At 39.3% G+C, this 16,298-nt stretch overlaps 1 protein-coding gene across 1 annotated transcript in view; it reads left to right on the top strand.

Moving 5' to 3' along the window:
* Nucleotides 1-15,375, top strand: part of LOC115784523 (ras-related protein Rab-26) — a 68,403-nt gene extending 53,028 nt beyond the window's left edge. The window contains exons 6-9 of the mRNA XM_030735777.1: nucleotides 10,255-10,320; nucleotides 11,418-11,474; nucleotides 13,468-13,544; nucleotides 14,082-15,375. Coding sequence (XP_030591637.1) covers nucleotides 10,255-10,320; nucleotides 11,418-11,474; nucleotides 13,468-13,544; nucleotides 14,082-14,181 — 300 coding nt within the window. The 3' untranslated portion in view covers nucleotides 14,182-15,375. The remainder of the gene's footprint in view (nucleotides 1-10,254; nucleotides 10,321-11,417; nucleotides 11,475-13,467; nucleotides 13,545-14,081) is intronic.
* The last annotated feature ends 923 nt before the right edge of the window (nucleotides 15,376-16,298 follow it).

Genomic DNA, 16,298 nt, shown 5'->3' with positions numbered 1-16,298 from the left:
ATTAGATAATCTAAATAGCGTGTGCATTTACAATCTAAAGACGATGGCACATTTGCTACTGTAGTATCATCATTATTATTATTACTATTATTACTATTATAATAAATCACACATGCATGCAGATTTGTTTCTGCAAATCTGCGTGCACGTGTGTGACAGGATTGCCCCGAGTGAGACAGGATTTCATTGTGTCTTCCTCGTGTGTCAGGCGGTGACACAGTGTCGCTGTTTAGCGCAGCTGCATAAACCTCCTCTCAGGGGAGAAGCCCTACTTTCTCTTTGCACTCCTCTGGGTTGGCTCAGTTTGACTCTGCCTGTTGTTGGGAACAGACTTCTCCCCTCTGTCTCTTGGTGTTATGCTCTGATCAAAGCTTGGCAAAAATAGCATTGTCACCCATAGCAAATCTGCTTAGACAAAAGTGCAACAGAGGGAAAGTTGGGTCAAACTACAAGGCTCCTTGAGGATTGTAATTCACCTTCATTATTATATGCAGTGAGATTCTGTATACAGTATTGGGAATGGCTTTTTTGTTGTTGGTGACAAGAAGACATCAGCGAATTCAAGGACAAATTCGGGTTTCTTGTTAATCCGAGTTATTTATTACATGGGTTGTTGGGCTTTTATTGTTGTTTATTGTGAAAAGTTTCCCGCTGTTCCTGATTTTTTTTTTATTGCACCATATGTTTCTCTTTCCATCCATAAAGTGACAGATATCAGCTCCCCAACAAAAGGCTCGACCTAAAAGTGTGCATAAAAAACAATGTTCTGCTGAGCTTTCGTTTGACTTAAGTATAGAGTTAAAGGCCACATGGCTACACTGTACTTTAGCTTCCTCCCACAGTACAAAGACATGCATGGGTTATCCATCCAGGGTGTACCCCGCCTCTCACCCTATGACTACTGGGATAGGGTCCATGTATGTAAGGTTTGCAATGATACTAAATTTTAAGAGTGCTAACTTTAAGCAGTCTTTTAAATGTACTGATTGTAAATTTTTAATTTTAGCAGGCTGGGGATTCTTGTAATGAATGTTGATATTCTGAACAAAAAGTGACAACCACACTGGTCACATGGTCGCACCACCGCTGTTATAGTTGTTAATGGATGTTTATCTTTGCTGTAGCACACACAGCTGACGCTTATCACAAAAAAAATGTAAATACAACAACAGCAAAGATACAGTTTTTATAAAGATGCCTGACAAATTCAAATCATAATCTTTATAGAGAAGAGAGAGAATGCACAGCTGACCTGGCAGGTCCAGTATCCTGGAGAAGTGCACAACCCTGCCATCTCCTCTGACAACAAAAGAAAAAGAAAACAGATGCAACATCAGAAGTACCCTCACATACTTCTGCCAGTGACAACTTGTCTTTGCCAATGTCATGATGCAGCCACCAGCATCCGTGTGCCTGGCTTTATATTTTCCTTCCTCTTTGATACAGATCCTTTGGTCTTTGTCTTTTCATTCACTGTCCTTTTCTCTCTGCATCTTGAATCCTGTCTCACTCTCTCTACCATTGTTATTGGCTCTTCAGTTGTTTGGTGAGGCTTGGCATTTGGCATTGTAGCTGTATGATAGATTTGATGGCAATAGCAGGTAATAATTTGTTGCCCAGGGAGTTTTAGAAACCAGTGGGCATTTTTACATCATTAGAGCTCAAGTGAACAAAAATCAGAGGTGCTATTTGTGAAACGGGAATCATGTTGCTCATTTTGACTGGGTTGCTAAGGCTCCTTACAAACAACAAGCAAAACAGAGAAAAACCCAGCTGCATCTGATTCGTCACATCATTTGGGGACTTTTTAATGTCAGGGAAACAAACAGAAAATGCACTGCCTCCTCTCACGCCGTGCCACGCTCTCATTGACATTTGGTTCCCTGAGCATTTGACCAGAGATCCTGGTATTAGTCTTGAATAAAAGATGAAGTGAGCCCTCAGTCTTCCCCAGCAGCCACTGACGATATTATTTTGAAGCTGGTATTTATCTGCTTAATATTTAATCAAATAAATAAATGGATTATTTTCAAAAAGTGTTGCACTACCTTCACATCTGCCTTGATGCTGGTAGGAACTAATAATGTATCAGTATTAAGTACTAACTGCTAGCCAGCATTTTTTTAAAGGCTTTGTTTACATGTTGTATTTTGTTTGTGATTAGACTTACAGTGCTGTGCGAAAGTCTTGAGCCACCCCTCATTTCCTTATGTTTTGCTAGGAAAATGGGAAATACATGCAGGGATTTATTGAAAAATGCAAAACTAAATGGAAAAAGAGTATTTATGCAAAGACATAGTACACCTCTAAAAAGCTTGAAAGTATTTGTATGACCACCTTTATTCTTCAACACAGCCTGAACTCTCTGAGGCAGCTTTCTTCTCATTTCTTTAAGTAGTCTTCAGGAATAGTTCTCCAGGCTTCTTGTAGGACATTCAAAGCTCTTCTTTGGATGTTGGCTGCTCTTTGTTTTGTTTTCTGCCAATGATCCCACACTGCTTCAATAATGTTGAGGTCTGGACTCTGGGGAGGCCAGCCTGTGACTGATAGTGTTCCATTGTGAGTTTTGCTAGCCAGGTATTTCCTGCATTGGTTATGTGTTTGGGATCATTAACATTTATAAAAAAAATGAAGCTGTTGTCAATCAGATGCTTCCCAGATGGTATTGCATGATGGATTAAATTTTAATGCTATTTTTCTGCATTTATAATTCCAACAATTTTGACAACATCCCCAACACCACTGGCTGAAATGTAGCCACAAACCACGACAGAGCCATCACTGTCTTTTACATATGGCTGTAGACATTCACTGTTGCACCTCTCTCCTGACATCCTCTGTACATATGGACAATTTGAACCAAATATTTCAAATTTGGATTAATCCATAAAACCTGCTGCCACTGGTTTTCAGTCCAGTTCTTGTGTACTTTGGCATACCTCAGCCTTTTCTCCCTGTTTTCCTTCCTGAAGAATGGCTTCTTAACAGCCACTCTTCCACTGAGACCATTTATGATGAAGCTTCAGTGAACAGTAGATGGATCAACTGAAGAGCCAGATTTGCTGGATTTTTTTTCCCTGAGGACATGACTTTCATCTGCTGTAGATAGTTTTTTTTCTTTTTTTTTAAGGTCATCTTCATTTCTCAACTTATCTAGTTAGCTCTCTTTTTAAGAAAACATGACACCATGCTGACATATGCCAATAGCTAATAGCTCTTTGGTAATAACCTTGTTGGTGCAAAAATACTATTTTTATGCCTGACAAACTGTGTTATCATTGGCATTTTTTTTTTGAAGAGTCAACTAAAGAAATGGAAACAAATTATGTGGTTTTTCTGACAAGCTGCTAGTAACAAAGTGCCTAAGGATAAATTTTAAACTACTTTTTTGCTAAGGTGTTACGCGTAGACAGAACATTAATTCTTTGTGTGAGTTAGGTGCCTCTTTTATCCTTGAAAGCTTCATAAGATCAGTGTTAAGTGGCTTAACAAACAAAAAAAAAAGTCCTGTAAATGATCAGGTACAAGGACTGGACTGAAAATGAGTGAAAAAGCAGCCAGTGTCCAAAGAAAAACTGTTCAAGAGCACTTAAAAAAATACAAGAGATTCTGGCTCCATGAAAATAAAATGTTTTTAAAATGACTCAAGACTTTTGCAAAGTATTGTATTTACATCAGATGAGTTTTAGTAACAACAACAACAAACAAACAAATCTTTCCTCCAGAACAACTTGTAAGAATTTTCTGACATCTGTTGGGTCGAGTTTGGATTTTGTACCCTCTTTCCAGTTTCCATTTCTAGGCTGACTGCATGAAATTTACATTCAGATAGTATTAATATTTCACTGAACTGTTTCTTCATTCTGTTTGTGTTTTGTTTTTTTCTGTTCCACTGATAACCATGCACATCCATAGCTGAATATGCCCATCCCTGTACTTACCAGTTGGTAAAGTGTATTTTAAATTTATGTCTATAATGTAATTGTGGCCAAAAGGTTAACTTTAAAATTTTTCTGTTGACAGCACTTTTGTGTATTTCTTTCAGATATTTTATGCTGATTGTTTGTTTTGTTTTTTGTTTTTTGTTTTTGTTTTGTTTTTGTTTTTTGTTTTTTTTTTGGGGGGGGGGGTAGGTGTGAGGTGACTTATATGTTTTCTGAGAGCACTGCAGACTGGAGCAGTGTGTATTTCCACTGTGTCAGCATAACCTTCCAGCAACTCCTCGCCGTCATGAGGGTTTGACTTTGCATTTTTGCTCATGTGTTTCTTAATAATTTTTATTAATACATCTTTGACTTCCAGTGTACTGTTCTTTTTGCTCTTTCTGACAGTGGACACTCTTTAATATACTGTAAGCTTTTATAGGCAATTTCTAATTCCCTTTAATCTCTAAAATGAAGGAAAAGTCACTATAGCCACATGAATGTGTTTTATGCCAGGTTTAATTAACAGTTACTGTCCTTTAAGGTGTTTAATATTTTATGCCTAACTTTTGCCCCAGTCATCTGCAGGCAACTCTCGCTAACTACAAGTTCTCTGGCACTCATAAACTGGAGCGTTTTAGCTTCCAGTTGCACTCTTGCTGTTGAGCGATGTGCTGTTTACAGTTGTTACAGCAGGAGCTTGACATAAATGTAGTACGGTCAAAAGCCCCTGTTGCTGCAGCACCAGTTATGTTACATGTACATATGTTACATGTCATAGACTTGTCACTTATTTAAATGATGTACTATATTACACGCTGCAGCTGCCTTTGCAAGGTATACTGTTGTATGCAGAATACATGCACACACTGAGGACACACTGTTTCATCAAATAACACTATGCCTTGAACTTTGACACTCTTGTTGTGGATGTAGCTGTCACAGAAGATTGTATTTTAGAATGGCACAAATGGCTTGCATAATGGAGACAGATGCAGTAGGACATTCTGGTATTTTGACAGTGTATATTTAGACACACTAAATCACAGTTTCTGGAATACTAAATTCTGTGGTAGTATGAGTATTGAAATGCACCTAGAATCTATTGATTTACCACATTTTGCTTTCTGTTGCATTTTTGCATGCATATTTCTTCTTTTGCAATGAAAACACAAAAGGACACTTCAGTTCTCCAGGATGAAAGTGACATCATGATCGATAATTATATCTGTGAAACAACCCGTGACAGGATGCACTATGAACAGCCAAATGATCTAATTACAAGCTATGGTTCATCACCAGTAATCGCAGCATATGGAGAGAATCACTCAGAGGCAGGCTGTCAGATTTTATCCTGCAGAGGGTTGCTTGTACTTGTGGGAGGATGAAAGTTTGCAGGGTTGGGAAGTAGATAACAATAACCAAAGGCCAAATGTATGAGCCAATATTTTTGATAAATATTGTATTAAAAAACAGGTTACATCATAAAAACATAAACCACTTGCACAGAATTCAAAGCTGCATCATTCTCAGAGACGATCAGCTATAGCAACTGAACTAGATAAGCAATGTGTGAATGATAGGAAACCTTGACAAAAAGGTGAATTATACATGAAGCAAGTGATTAGCTACATGGAAGGAGTTCCTCCGAAACAGTTCACCCCCTCAGCACTATGCTGAAACTCACTGTGATGGAAATTCAAATTCAGCCCAGCTAGGTCTTTTTATCTTTCTTAAAATAGCTGGAGGGCTCAGGGCTCCGATTAAAGAATCTAGGAGCCACGATCAGGTCTCTCAAATCACCAGACCTCACTGACCTCATTAACTCTGAAGCTCATCAAAACGCAAATGTGATTCAGCATTGATTTCAAGACAGCCCATCAAACTAGAGTACTGGTTAGAGGACAAAGGTTGTACAGGTGAACAAACGGAGTCTGTTCCTGTAAAAATAGCTCTTGTGTAAAGCTGTGGCTTACATAGCTTTTACCAGCTCCCACAGAACAGTTTTCTAAATGTAACAGACAAAAATCACTGCTCGGTCAATTAAAATCCACAAAGCACTGTGGTGTCCGTTATTGCACTGATCATATACATCACTTCCCATATACTAAGAACCTTCATTGTTTTCAACCTGACGACATTTCTTCAGTATTCTTTTGTGATGAATAAGACCGTGCTGCAAATATACTAGTATTTTGACTTTAGGCGGCACAAATCATAAAATGTAAAGATTCTAATGCCAGGAGGCTGAGGGGTAGCACTGGCAACCGCCAATATTTTTGAAAGTGTGCAGTAGGATGAGATGGGAGTAGAGAGTCCCGAGGGCTGACAAACTTTACACTACAGCAGTGGCAATGTGCAAGGTTTGTAATGAGTAGGAGAGACCTGACCTGACCTCCTCTAGGGGACTCCATACGACTCAACTCACTCCAATTAGAAGAGTGAATAATTCTTTTTAAATAAGTGTAATGACAAAAATGAGGGGGAAAAAACAAAAATAAAAAGATTAAAAAAAGAAAATGGGTATCCTTCTGGGATTGAAAACAGAGAATTAACTAATTAAATGCTGCCAGTCTGGTTTTAAATGTGGGAAAGAGACACAACACAACTTCAACTGCCATCACATTATTTCTTTCATTTAGATTAACATTAGTTAATTTAGCTAACAGAGCAGCCTAGTGTGTTTAGCTCTGCTGGCCATGATGTGACCAAATCAAGTGTGCACGTGGCTGGGAGTCAGAGTTGGGTAACAGTAGCAGTGGCTTTATTAGCATACCTATCAAGTTGAAAGAACATAGAGGGTAGTAGTTACAGTATTAACACTTCATAACCAGTATACTTGGCATGGGCATTGTTAGTGTAATAAACATGGTCTCTTCCATCTAGAGTAATGTTTTATCTGTCATTTTGGAGGACTGGTGGTGGTGTCGTATTATGTACAATGTAATGGTGATGAGCAGTGGTTGGAGGACTCCCCTGTGAATTTTTACTACTGTCTGTTTTACTACTATAACTTAAACTGATGAGAAGATTTATGAGTTAAACACTGGAGTGAATGATTCTCAGATTCATTTAATATGAAAATCTCACTCAATACGTTTTGAAGTTCACTTAATATGCTGCATGTAACCTGTGTGGAAAACTACTGCTACCAGCATTATTGTGTACCTTAGTGAGTGAACTCTGTGTACCCCTGCACCTTAAGAATTGTATGCCTTATATCTTGCCTCCAGCACAGTAGATGGGCCTTGAAAAGGAGGTTGTCATGCAGTCAGTGGGCTGAACAAACTGGGAAGCACACTGGACATGCTGGGAGTACCCAACCCTGATGGGAGGTTTTATGTTGTTGCCATTCTGAACATACAGTGGCCCTGAGAGGCCCTGAGGCCCTGAGAGGTGCACCGCAACTTAAGTAAGCACCAGCAATTAGAGCAGTGCTGCAAAAGCACACAAAACACAATGGAAGTTGAATAAAAAATAATGGAAATATTAAAAAGGCTGCAAAAGCTCACAAAAAAAGAGAGAAAGCTCACAAAACACAACAGAAGTTGAACAAAACACAATGAGAACAGAAAAAAATGCTGCAAAAGCTCACAAAAAAGGAAAACTCACAAAACACAATGGAAGCGGTTTTGGGGGAGATGGAACAGCTGCTGAAGTGGCAAGCTAACAATAAATGGCTACCGTATTTTTCGGACTATACGTCGCTCCGGAGTATAGGTCGCACCAGCCAAAAAATGCATAATAAAGAAGAAAAAAACATATATAGGTCGCACTGGACTATAAGTCGCACTTTTTTTTTGGGGGGGGGGGGGGGGGGGGGGGGGGTTGATAGAATCCGAGACTCAGAGCACAAATTCCATCTTGAACGGCAATTTAAAATAATAATGGATTAAAGAACAGGACGAACACGGTTACACCTACGTTATGCTAACGTAGCACATTCAGCTACATGACGCACAACGAACACGTGTTCGGTATTGTTACGTTGTAAACACACTTCCAAAGTCGGCGATATTCACAACAAAGGTCGTCTTTATTAACAGAAAAACGGCTGCTGTAGGCCACAGCCACGCCAACCACAACTACAACAGCGGAACAGCAACACACACACACAGGCAAGCTCTCGGTCTTTTTCTCTCTCTCCATGCTGCCTTCACGAACCTCCCGAACAGTCCGAAATCCCACAACATCAACACGCTCTCTAACTAAGAGAATCGCTACAGTATGTTAACGTAACATTAAGTTATTCAGATAGCCATAGCATAAAGAACATACTAACAAGTTAACCAAACCATCAATCCATTGAATTCTTCATCCTCGGTGTCACTTCTAAACAATTCCGTACACTCCGTAGACGAAGCGCCGCTTCCTCTTCTGTGTCGCGTTAGTCAGACTCGTCGTCAGCTGCAGTTCCAATTATTCCAGCCTTTCTGAATCCCAACAGGATGGTTTGTCACTGAAGCCCATGTTTTCTTGATCCATCCAATGACTTCCAGGAAATTTGGGTGGCGCATTCTCCCAGTTGCCGTTAAGCTGTGCTCTCCATCCACTGCGCCCACAGGTTACGCAAGACTGCCTTAAAGCTGCAGTTCACGGAGATGTCAAGTGGCTGGAGTATTTTGGTTCATGTGTTATAAATGTCACATATACGTCGCTCCGGAGTATAGGTCGCACCCCCAGCCAAACTATGAAAAAAAGTGCGACTTATACTCCGGAAAATACGGTAATAGCAAACATGTATCTACAGTATTATATGAATCATGTGATTAAAACTCACATTACCATCCATGTTTTTTCTTCCTCACAACGCCGATGAATTCTCCACTTTTTTCCCTCCTTCACACATTTTGGTTTCTGCCACTTCCGCGGCTGTTCTGTCATATCTTATTTCTCCACAGAAACACTTCTGTTGTATTTTGTGAGATTTTGTTCTTTTTTTCCACTTCTGTTTTATCCGACTTCCATTGTGGTTTTTCTTCTATTTCCGTAACTTTTTAGTCAACATCCGTTGGGTTTTGTGTGCTTTTGTGGCGGTTTTCTATTTGCTGGTGTTTTCTTATGTTGCAGTGCATTTGCCCTCTCAGGTCTACCTTGGGATGCACTGGAAAGGCTGAGTTATGCCTGATCTTTGTCATGTGAGAGATGATTCAGTGTAACCAGCATGTTAGTATTCACATATTGGGTATGCTTGTGCACAACAAATGTTTTTTTTTAATATATATTATGCTTAAGCAACAAAGAAAGGAGGAGTCAGTGTCTCCTGTCTCTCTGTCTTTCTGTCTTTGATCTCTTTTGTCTGTCTCTCTCACTCGCTTTGCTTGCTTAATGCTTGACATCCCGGGGTCACTTTGCTGCCGCTTCTGCTTCTTTGTTTTGGTGACTCTGCTCTTTTTGTAGAACCTCAGTAAACTGCATTGGAACAAACTCTTCTTTTCTCCAGAGATCTTTTTTTTTTTTTCCACAGTTTTTAATTTTTAATAAGATCTAAAAAGCTGAATCCAAAAGTGACTGACCAGACAAAGTTTATCATTTTGGCTCAAGATTTTTGATCCAAAAACAATTTTTGTTTGTTTTGTTTTTTTTTCAGTATTTATTGTATGCCATGAAAGCAAATCAAGGAAGCACATACTGTTTATGATCATTTTAACTGAAACTTGCTTATAGTCTCCCTCAACCATATGCTGGCACTCACAGAGCCAGAGAATTTCTTTTACAAATACAGTGTCATCAGCAGGTTTCATTGCAAAGGGGTTGTCTGAAGGGAAGCAGCTCTGGAGCAGGACCACTAAAGAAAAAATGGATTGATCACAGCAAAAAAAAAAAAAACGAATCCCGAATAATTCACTGTGGGTACAATTAGGCATTGTGCTGAAACGACGGATATTATTTCAGCAGGTGTTCATTTGAGCTAACTAATTGCTCATTAACAGTGAATAGATGGTTCAGCAGCTGTCATAGCTCATACAGTAAGAAGAGCTGTTTGTTCCCCTGGAAGACTTCATCTCTCCCCACTGTACATATTACAGTTAAAACAAGATGCAGCTCATAGTGTTGACTTTAACTGATGATGATGTTTGTTACAATCTTACTACAGTTTGATACAGTCCTGCAATATTGCCATTCCTCAGACTCTGTCTTGTGTCTATACCCTTTATTTCTGTGCCCTTGCTTTAATTTCATACTCTCCATTTCCTCCTCCTCCTTATGTCATTAGATTTAATGCTCAGGCTTGTCCTTGTGAAGTCCCAGACAGGGTTTTCTTTTTCTGAGCCCTTCCATATGCATACCACATATTTATCCTTGTCTCTTCTTTTCTTGTGTTTACCAGGCATGGCTGACTGAGATCCATGAATACGCCCAACAAGATGTAGTGCTCATGCTGCTTGGAAACAAGGCAAGGCACTGAAATTCCTTCAGATCACTGGCCGTTCTTACACATGCGTTGCAATCCTGAACTTTTCTAGACATTACCTCAGTGAGCTGCCAGTTCCCATGTACAAAACCCATGTGACATCTGATTACAGGGATGTGAGAGTTGCATAGGTAATTGTCTTGAGGATTCACAGTGAGTGGGCATCTGAAAATACTTTAAGCAAATGTAACAGACTCGTTCCTTCTGCGTGTTACGAGTCAGAAAGGACAACTTTGGACAATAACCTGGCCTGATTTCTGTGTGTACAGCACTCAACCAGACACAACAAGACGCCACAGAGAAAACCATCGTTTTAATACGCACTCTCTGGCAACATTTGCACACAATTACTATAGCAACTAATGTACACTATGCCACTGCTCAAATTAGCACGTGACAGTGACAGTGTTGGGTATCGGCTTGTGTCTTACAGCCATTAATAGTGCTAGAAAGTAGTGAGGGACAAACTAATATGCACTTGATTTTGCCTTTCATGGAATTTGTTTAAGAAAATGAACAATTTCTGTATTTCTACTTAAACTCAGGTGTGTTTTTAAGTATGTTTAACAGATACTTGCTGGGTATCAACTACTGTCTATGTTTAAGCACTAGCTGCCAAAGCTGTTTGAAGCTCAGTCTGTTGATTTTTGGTGATATTTGCTTAAAAACCTGTTTTTTGCTTTTTTTTTTGCTTTTTTTTTAATGTATCCTTTATTTAGCCAGGAGGGTCCAGTTGAGATACAACATCTCTTCTGCCAGGGAGTCCTGAGTCATACTGTGTGCGCACACATCTAATAACTGTCAATCAAATTTGCAAATATTAGTGAAACACATTTTCTATAACTGGCATTCTCTCTTGAGCAGAGAACAGATGTCTCTGGCTCAGAGCTCTGTCTACTTTCAGTCACCCAACATGCCATATCAGCCTCTAAATAGCATCCCAAGACTCTTTAGCTGCCATCAGATCAGAAAGAGGCTTGTACATGACAAAATGCCTGCAATTGGTGGAGGCATGTTTGGCATTGCTGATGCTTGCTTGATGGTGGTATGTGACCTCCTTTTTTCCCCTTTCTCATCAGGCTGATGCCACTCATGACAGGGTGGTGAAGAGAGAAGATGGTGAGAGACTTGCTAAGGTAAAGAACTAAGAAAGTGGGGAAATGTGCACCAGGATTTGTTTCACTGTGTCAGAGTATGAAGGTCCACATGGTATAAGCAGACGTTTTCCTCCCACATTTTAAATTATTTTATAATCTTTTTTGTGACCAGCAAAGGCATTCATTTGTCTATCCGTGTGCTTTTCCAAAGGGATTTGTATGACTGATTGGATTTTTTCATGGCAGATAAGAGGATTATAAATATTATCTAGCGATAATATATTATAGAGATAATATAATAATTTTATCTATTATCTAGAGATCAGTTTGCATTTTCAGTCTGGCTCTTTATCTGAGATTTCCTTCTGCTGTGAGAAAAAGAAAGATAAGACTTTTCTCTCAGGTCACAAACTCAGATGTATTTGCACCCCTGTAGATAATAAAAATGTGATAGTTGGTATTTACTCTGTAGAATTGTGTCTTATGGGTCATCATGTTTTATGTGTTTCTGCATACCATTTATCGACTGTCAGTTGTCCCCAGTTTTATAGTTCTTATTCAAATACTAGCACTGCTTCAAAACACAGCGCACTGAAAAGAAAAAGAAAAAAAGGTAAACTGCCAAGCGATTCTTTTTTAGAAATGGCAGCAATAAAGTGGCAATAAGTAACTCAGTGCTCTGCCTGGAAGGAATAAGACACCTCAGTTATCATCTGTGTTTGCTGAGACAAATTTGCCTGCAGAGGGAAAACATGCAGACAGCTTTGGAGTTGGATTATCTAAAGTGAACAAGTGTGAAGCTGCTGGGCTAAATTTGTATACAGTTTTTATCCAACAGCCACATTTTTTTTCCATTCAAGCATAATTCTGTTGTTTTATCTTCTTACACATACACTACACTGACCATTCACCAACCACTTCATTAGGTGTTCAGCTGCTCATTAACACAAATATCTAATCAGCCTTTACCATGTCTACATGCCTAAATGCACTAAGTTCAAACTGAGCATCAGAATTGGGAAGAAAGGTGACTTTGAATGAGTCATGGTTGTTAGTGCCAGAGTGGCTGGTGTTTCCCACACAGTCATCTATAGGGGTTACAGAAAAATGTGTGAAAAAGAGGAAATATCCAGTGAGTGGGAGCTATCTGGGCATAAATGCCGTGTTGATGCCAGAGGTCAGAGGAGAATGCCCAGACTGCTTTGAACTGATAGGAAGGAAACTATAACTCAAATAACCACTTGTTAAAACCAAGGTATTCCTGAAAGCATTTCTGAACACACACAAATAGGCTAGAGAAGACCACACCAGGTGCCATTCCTGGCCAGTAGGAACAGGAAACTTAGGCTACAAATTATATGGGCTCACCAAAATTGGACAGTGGAAAATTGGAAAAAATATTTCCTGGACTGATGAGTCTTGATTTCTGTTCCAACATGCAGATGGTAGGTTCAGAATTTGGTATGACAAGATGGAAGCAAGGATCCAGCCTGCCTTGTATCAAGGAATGTTTCCTGCAATGTTTCTTGTGAGGAATGTTTCCAGCACCTTGTTGAATCTGTGGCACAAAGAATTAAGACAGTTCTGAAAGCAAAACGGGGGTCCCACCCAGTACTAGCAAGGTGTACCTAATTAAGTGGTCAGTGAGTGTATGTTTGTGCATAGTTAGGGTGACAGAGTGAATAAAGCCCCTTTAAGGCATAAACTTATTTACGTCAATCTGACAGCATCTGAATAGCACCCTGGTAACTTTGTGGGAAAATGTCACTACAGCAAAATTCAGCAAGTTCAGATCCTGCTGACATTTTCGTATCAGTTTCAACACAGCAAATGGCTGAATGCTTGCCATCACATTAATGGATAGGCTTTCGGATTACTAGGACTGTGAAGATCTCTCTCTCCAGTGTCTTGAGTTCCTCAAAGCTGCTCCTTTGTTTGTTTGTGAAAATATTATTTTGTTTTTTGAACATGAAATCACAGAGAGTGCAAAAAAAAACATTTTGCATTAACTGTCATCGCTTCGGCTCTGCAGGAATTCGGAGTTCCCTTCATGGAGACCAGCGCCAGGTCAGGTCTCAATGTAGAGCTGGCTTTCACTGCTGTAGCCAAGTGAGTATATTTCTCTTTGCAAGTGTTAGCGATTTGGCAAATGAAAACATGGTTTGTAGTTTAAAATGTTCAGTGTTGTCATATAAAGATGTGGAGTCAAAAAGAGGATTTGTTAAGCATGTCAGTCTGTTTTTGAAGTTGGAAATGTTTCAATAAATATCTCAAGTACAGATCCAATTAGTAGTATCACCTTAGTTGTGTTTATTTGGGGTCATATGTGACTGAAGGGATGGCAGGAAGTACAGTGTCTAGCACTGTTGCATTACAGTATTCTGCATGTCTGCCTGGGCTTTAACCCACAGTCCACAGACATGTATTATACGTTAAGCATTTACTAAATTGTCCATTATGAATGTGTATGCCCTTCTGTGTTAGCCCCTGTGTTAACTGACTGGCTACGGTCCAGATTTTACTCCCTTATTGTCAGCCTCAATAGGCTCCTGATCCCCCCCATGATGCTAGATGGATAAGCTGTTTAGAAAATGGGTTAATGTGTGTGAAGATCCTTTATCTCAATATCCTCTTCCTTTTCCTCAGGGAGCTGAAGCACAGGTCCATGAAAGATCCCAATGAGAAGTTTAAGCTCCATGAGTACGTGAACAAAGAGATGAAGGGCACTGGCTGCTGCCGGTCTTAAAAGCCTGCCTCAGTCATTCTCTGGCTCTGTGTGTGAATGTGTGTGGACCACTTATTTCCATACCATATGTGTTCATATGTGGCCTGATCAGAAATGAGGAGTCAGCTCCAGCGAGGTATAAACCTTTTTGACCTTCTGCTTCTCCACTTTCAGACTTCGTTGTGTCAGTACACACAGCCTCACTCTCTTGTCCTTCACTAATCTCGCTGCCTTCCTGCATCATGTGTATGTGCAGCTTGCTTTTCCGCACCCATCTCCTTCTGTAGATGTAAATGTAGCCCAAGATTATAACTGGCATTTGTTTTGGTTTGTTTGTTTTTTGCAGAGATAAGATGCATGTTTTGTAAAGCCATTTATTTTCTGCGTATAATTAATGTGTAGTTAATCTGTCATTTTCTTTGAATGTTATGAATGAACGTTCAAATACTAATGTTCAAATACTAAATGTGTAGTGAAGTGTCCTCTGTTCACGTTTGTGTTCAAATCAGCAATTTGACAGGCTCCCTGGAGCCAGTTTAGCTCACCAGCATAAATTCAATCTAAGTGTTTTTATGGCTCAGCTGTGGATTTGGGGGGAATTTGTATTACTTTAACACACAAATCTAGTAAAAACAAATAGGTGTTGCTTTTTTGGATACAAAGGTAGTGAGTACAGATCATCACTGACAGCATTCAGATATAAACCATGTTAGTATAATGTTGAAATAAATTTAGATGTGTGGCTCATGCGTGGGTAACAGAAGAGTAAAATCTGTTTTCAGACTCATTGGTATTTTTATCAGTAACAAAGGATTGATGTTGATTTTTGAAGATCCGTAGTGCATCCACTGTTCTTGATAATCTGTGTTTTATGTTTGCTGAAATTATTTAAAAACAGTCAAACACACTGTGTGCAATATACAGCAGATAAAATGGGCTTTCAGTTCATATGGTGTAAATACTACTTTTCTCTCTGGATGTAAAATAGTTTGGATAGAACAGCACTTTGGATGGGGAAATAAGAGCATGGGTGTGAGTTGGGGAATAAGGGGCTGTAGTAACCTAAAATACTGTATATGAAACATGTAAATTTCTGGTTTTTATTTGATTGTTTTATTCGTAGTCCATGCAAATCATAATAGGCAAGTCTTGAGCCAACCCTCATTTCTTTATATTTTGCTAGGACACCGGGTAATTTAAAAAAAAAAAAAAAAAGCATGTGCATCAGTTTATTGAAACATTGCCATGATATATGAAAATACAGTATATGAGACAAAAACAGAGTTTGTACACTTCTAACAAGCTTGAAAGTCAATATTTGGTGTGACCACCTTTATTCTTCAGCACAGCCTGAACTCTGATGCAGCTCTTTAATTTCTGTAAGTAGTCTTCAGGAAGAGTTCTCCAGGCTTCTTGAAGGACATTCAAAACTCTTCTTTGGATGTTTCTGCCTTTTGTTCTGTTCTTTGTCAAGATGACCCCACACTGCTTCAATAACGATGAGGTCCAGACTCTGGGGAGGCCAATCCATGACTGATAATATTCCATTGCCTTGGCAGCTTGTTTGGAATCATTGTTATGCTGAAAAATGTAGCGGTTGCCAGTCAGATACTTCCCAGATGGTATTGCATGGTGGGTCAAAATCTGTTGGTACTTTTCTGCATTCATATTTCCACCAAACCAAGACAAATACTGCATCGTGTTTTACACACAGCTGTAGACACTCACTGCTGTACCGCCCTCCTGACTCCCTCTGTACATATTGATGATTTTAACCTAATTTGTATTCAGATTTGTATTCATCATGTCATAAGACCTGTTACCACTGATTTTCACTCCAGTTTCCTCAGATTTTTTTTAAGGACACATTGCACACCATGCCAAGATAGCCAAAGTTTTTTGGCTAATAGTTATTTCGGAACTATCTTGTTGATGCAAAAATGGTATTTTTCTGCCTAACTACAGAAATGGGAACAAATTATGTGTTTTTGCCACTGCAGGCTAAAGGCACAGTTTAAAATTGGTTCTTTGACAAGTTGTTTTGTGTAGACACAGTACTGGCTCATCCCTTGAGTTAGGTGCCTTTTTTATGCTTGAATGATTCATAAGTCATTGTTAAGATAACAAAAAAAACAACA

Source organism: Archocentrus centrarchus, chromosome 8, assembly GCF_007364275.1.
Source record: "Archocentrus centrarchus isolate MPI-CPG fArcCen1 chromosome 8, fArcCen1, whole genome shotgun sequence".
Classification (NCBI taxonomy): domain Eukaryota; kingdom Metazoa; phylum Chordata; class Actinopteri; order Cichliformes; family Cichlidae; genus Archocentrus; species Archocentrus centrarchus.
The sequence above is the reverse complement of the archived record's forward strand: the minus strand, read 5'-3'. Positions and strand labels throughout refer to the sequence as shown.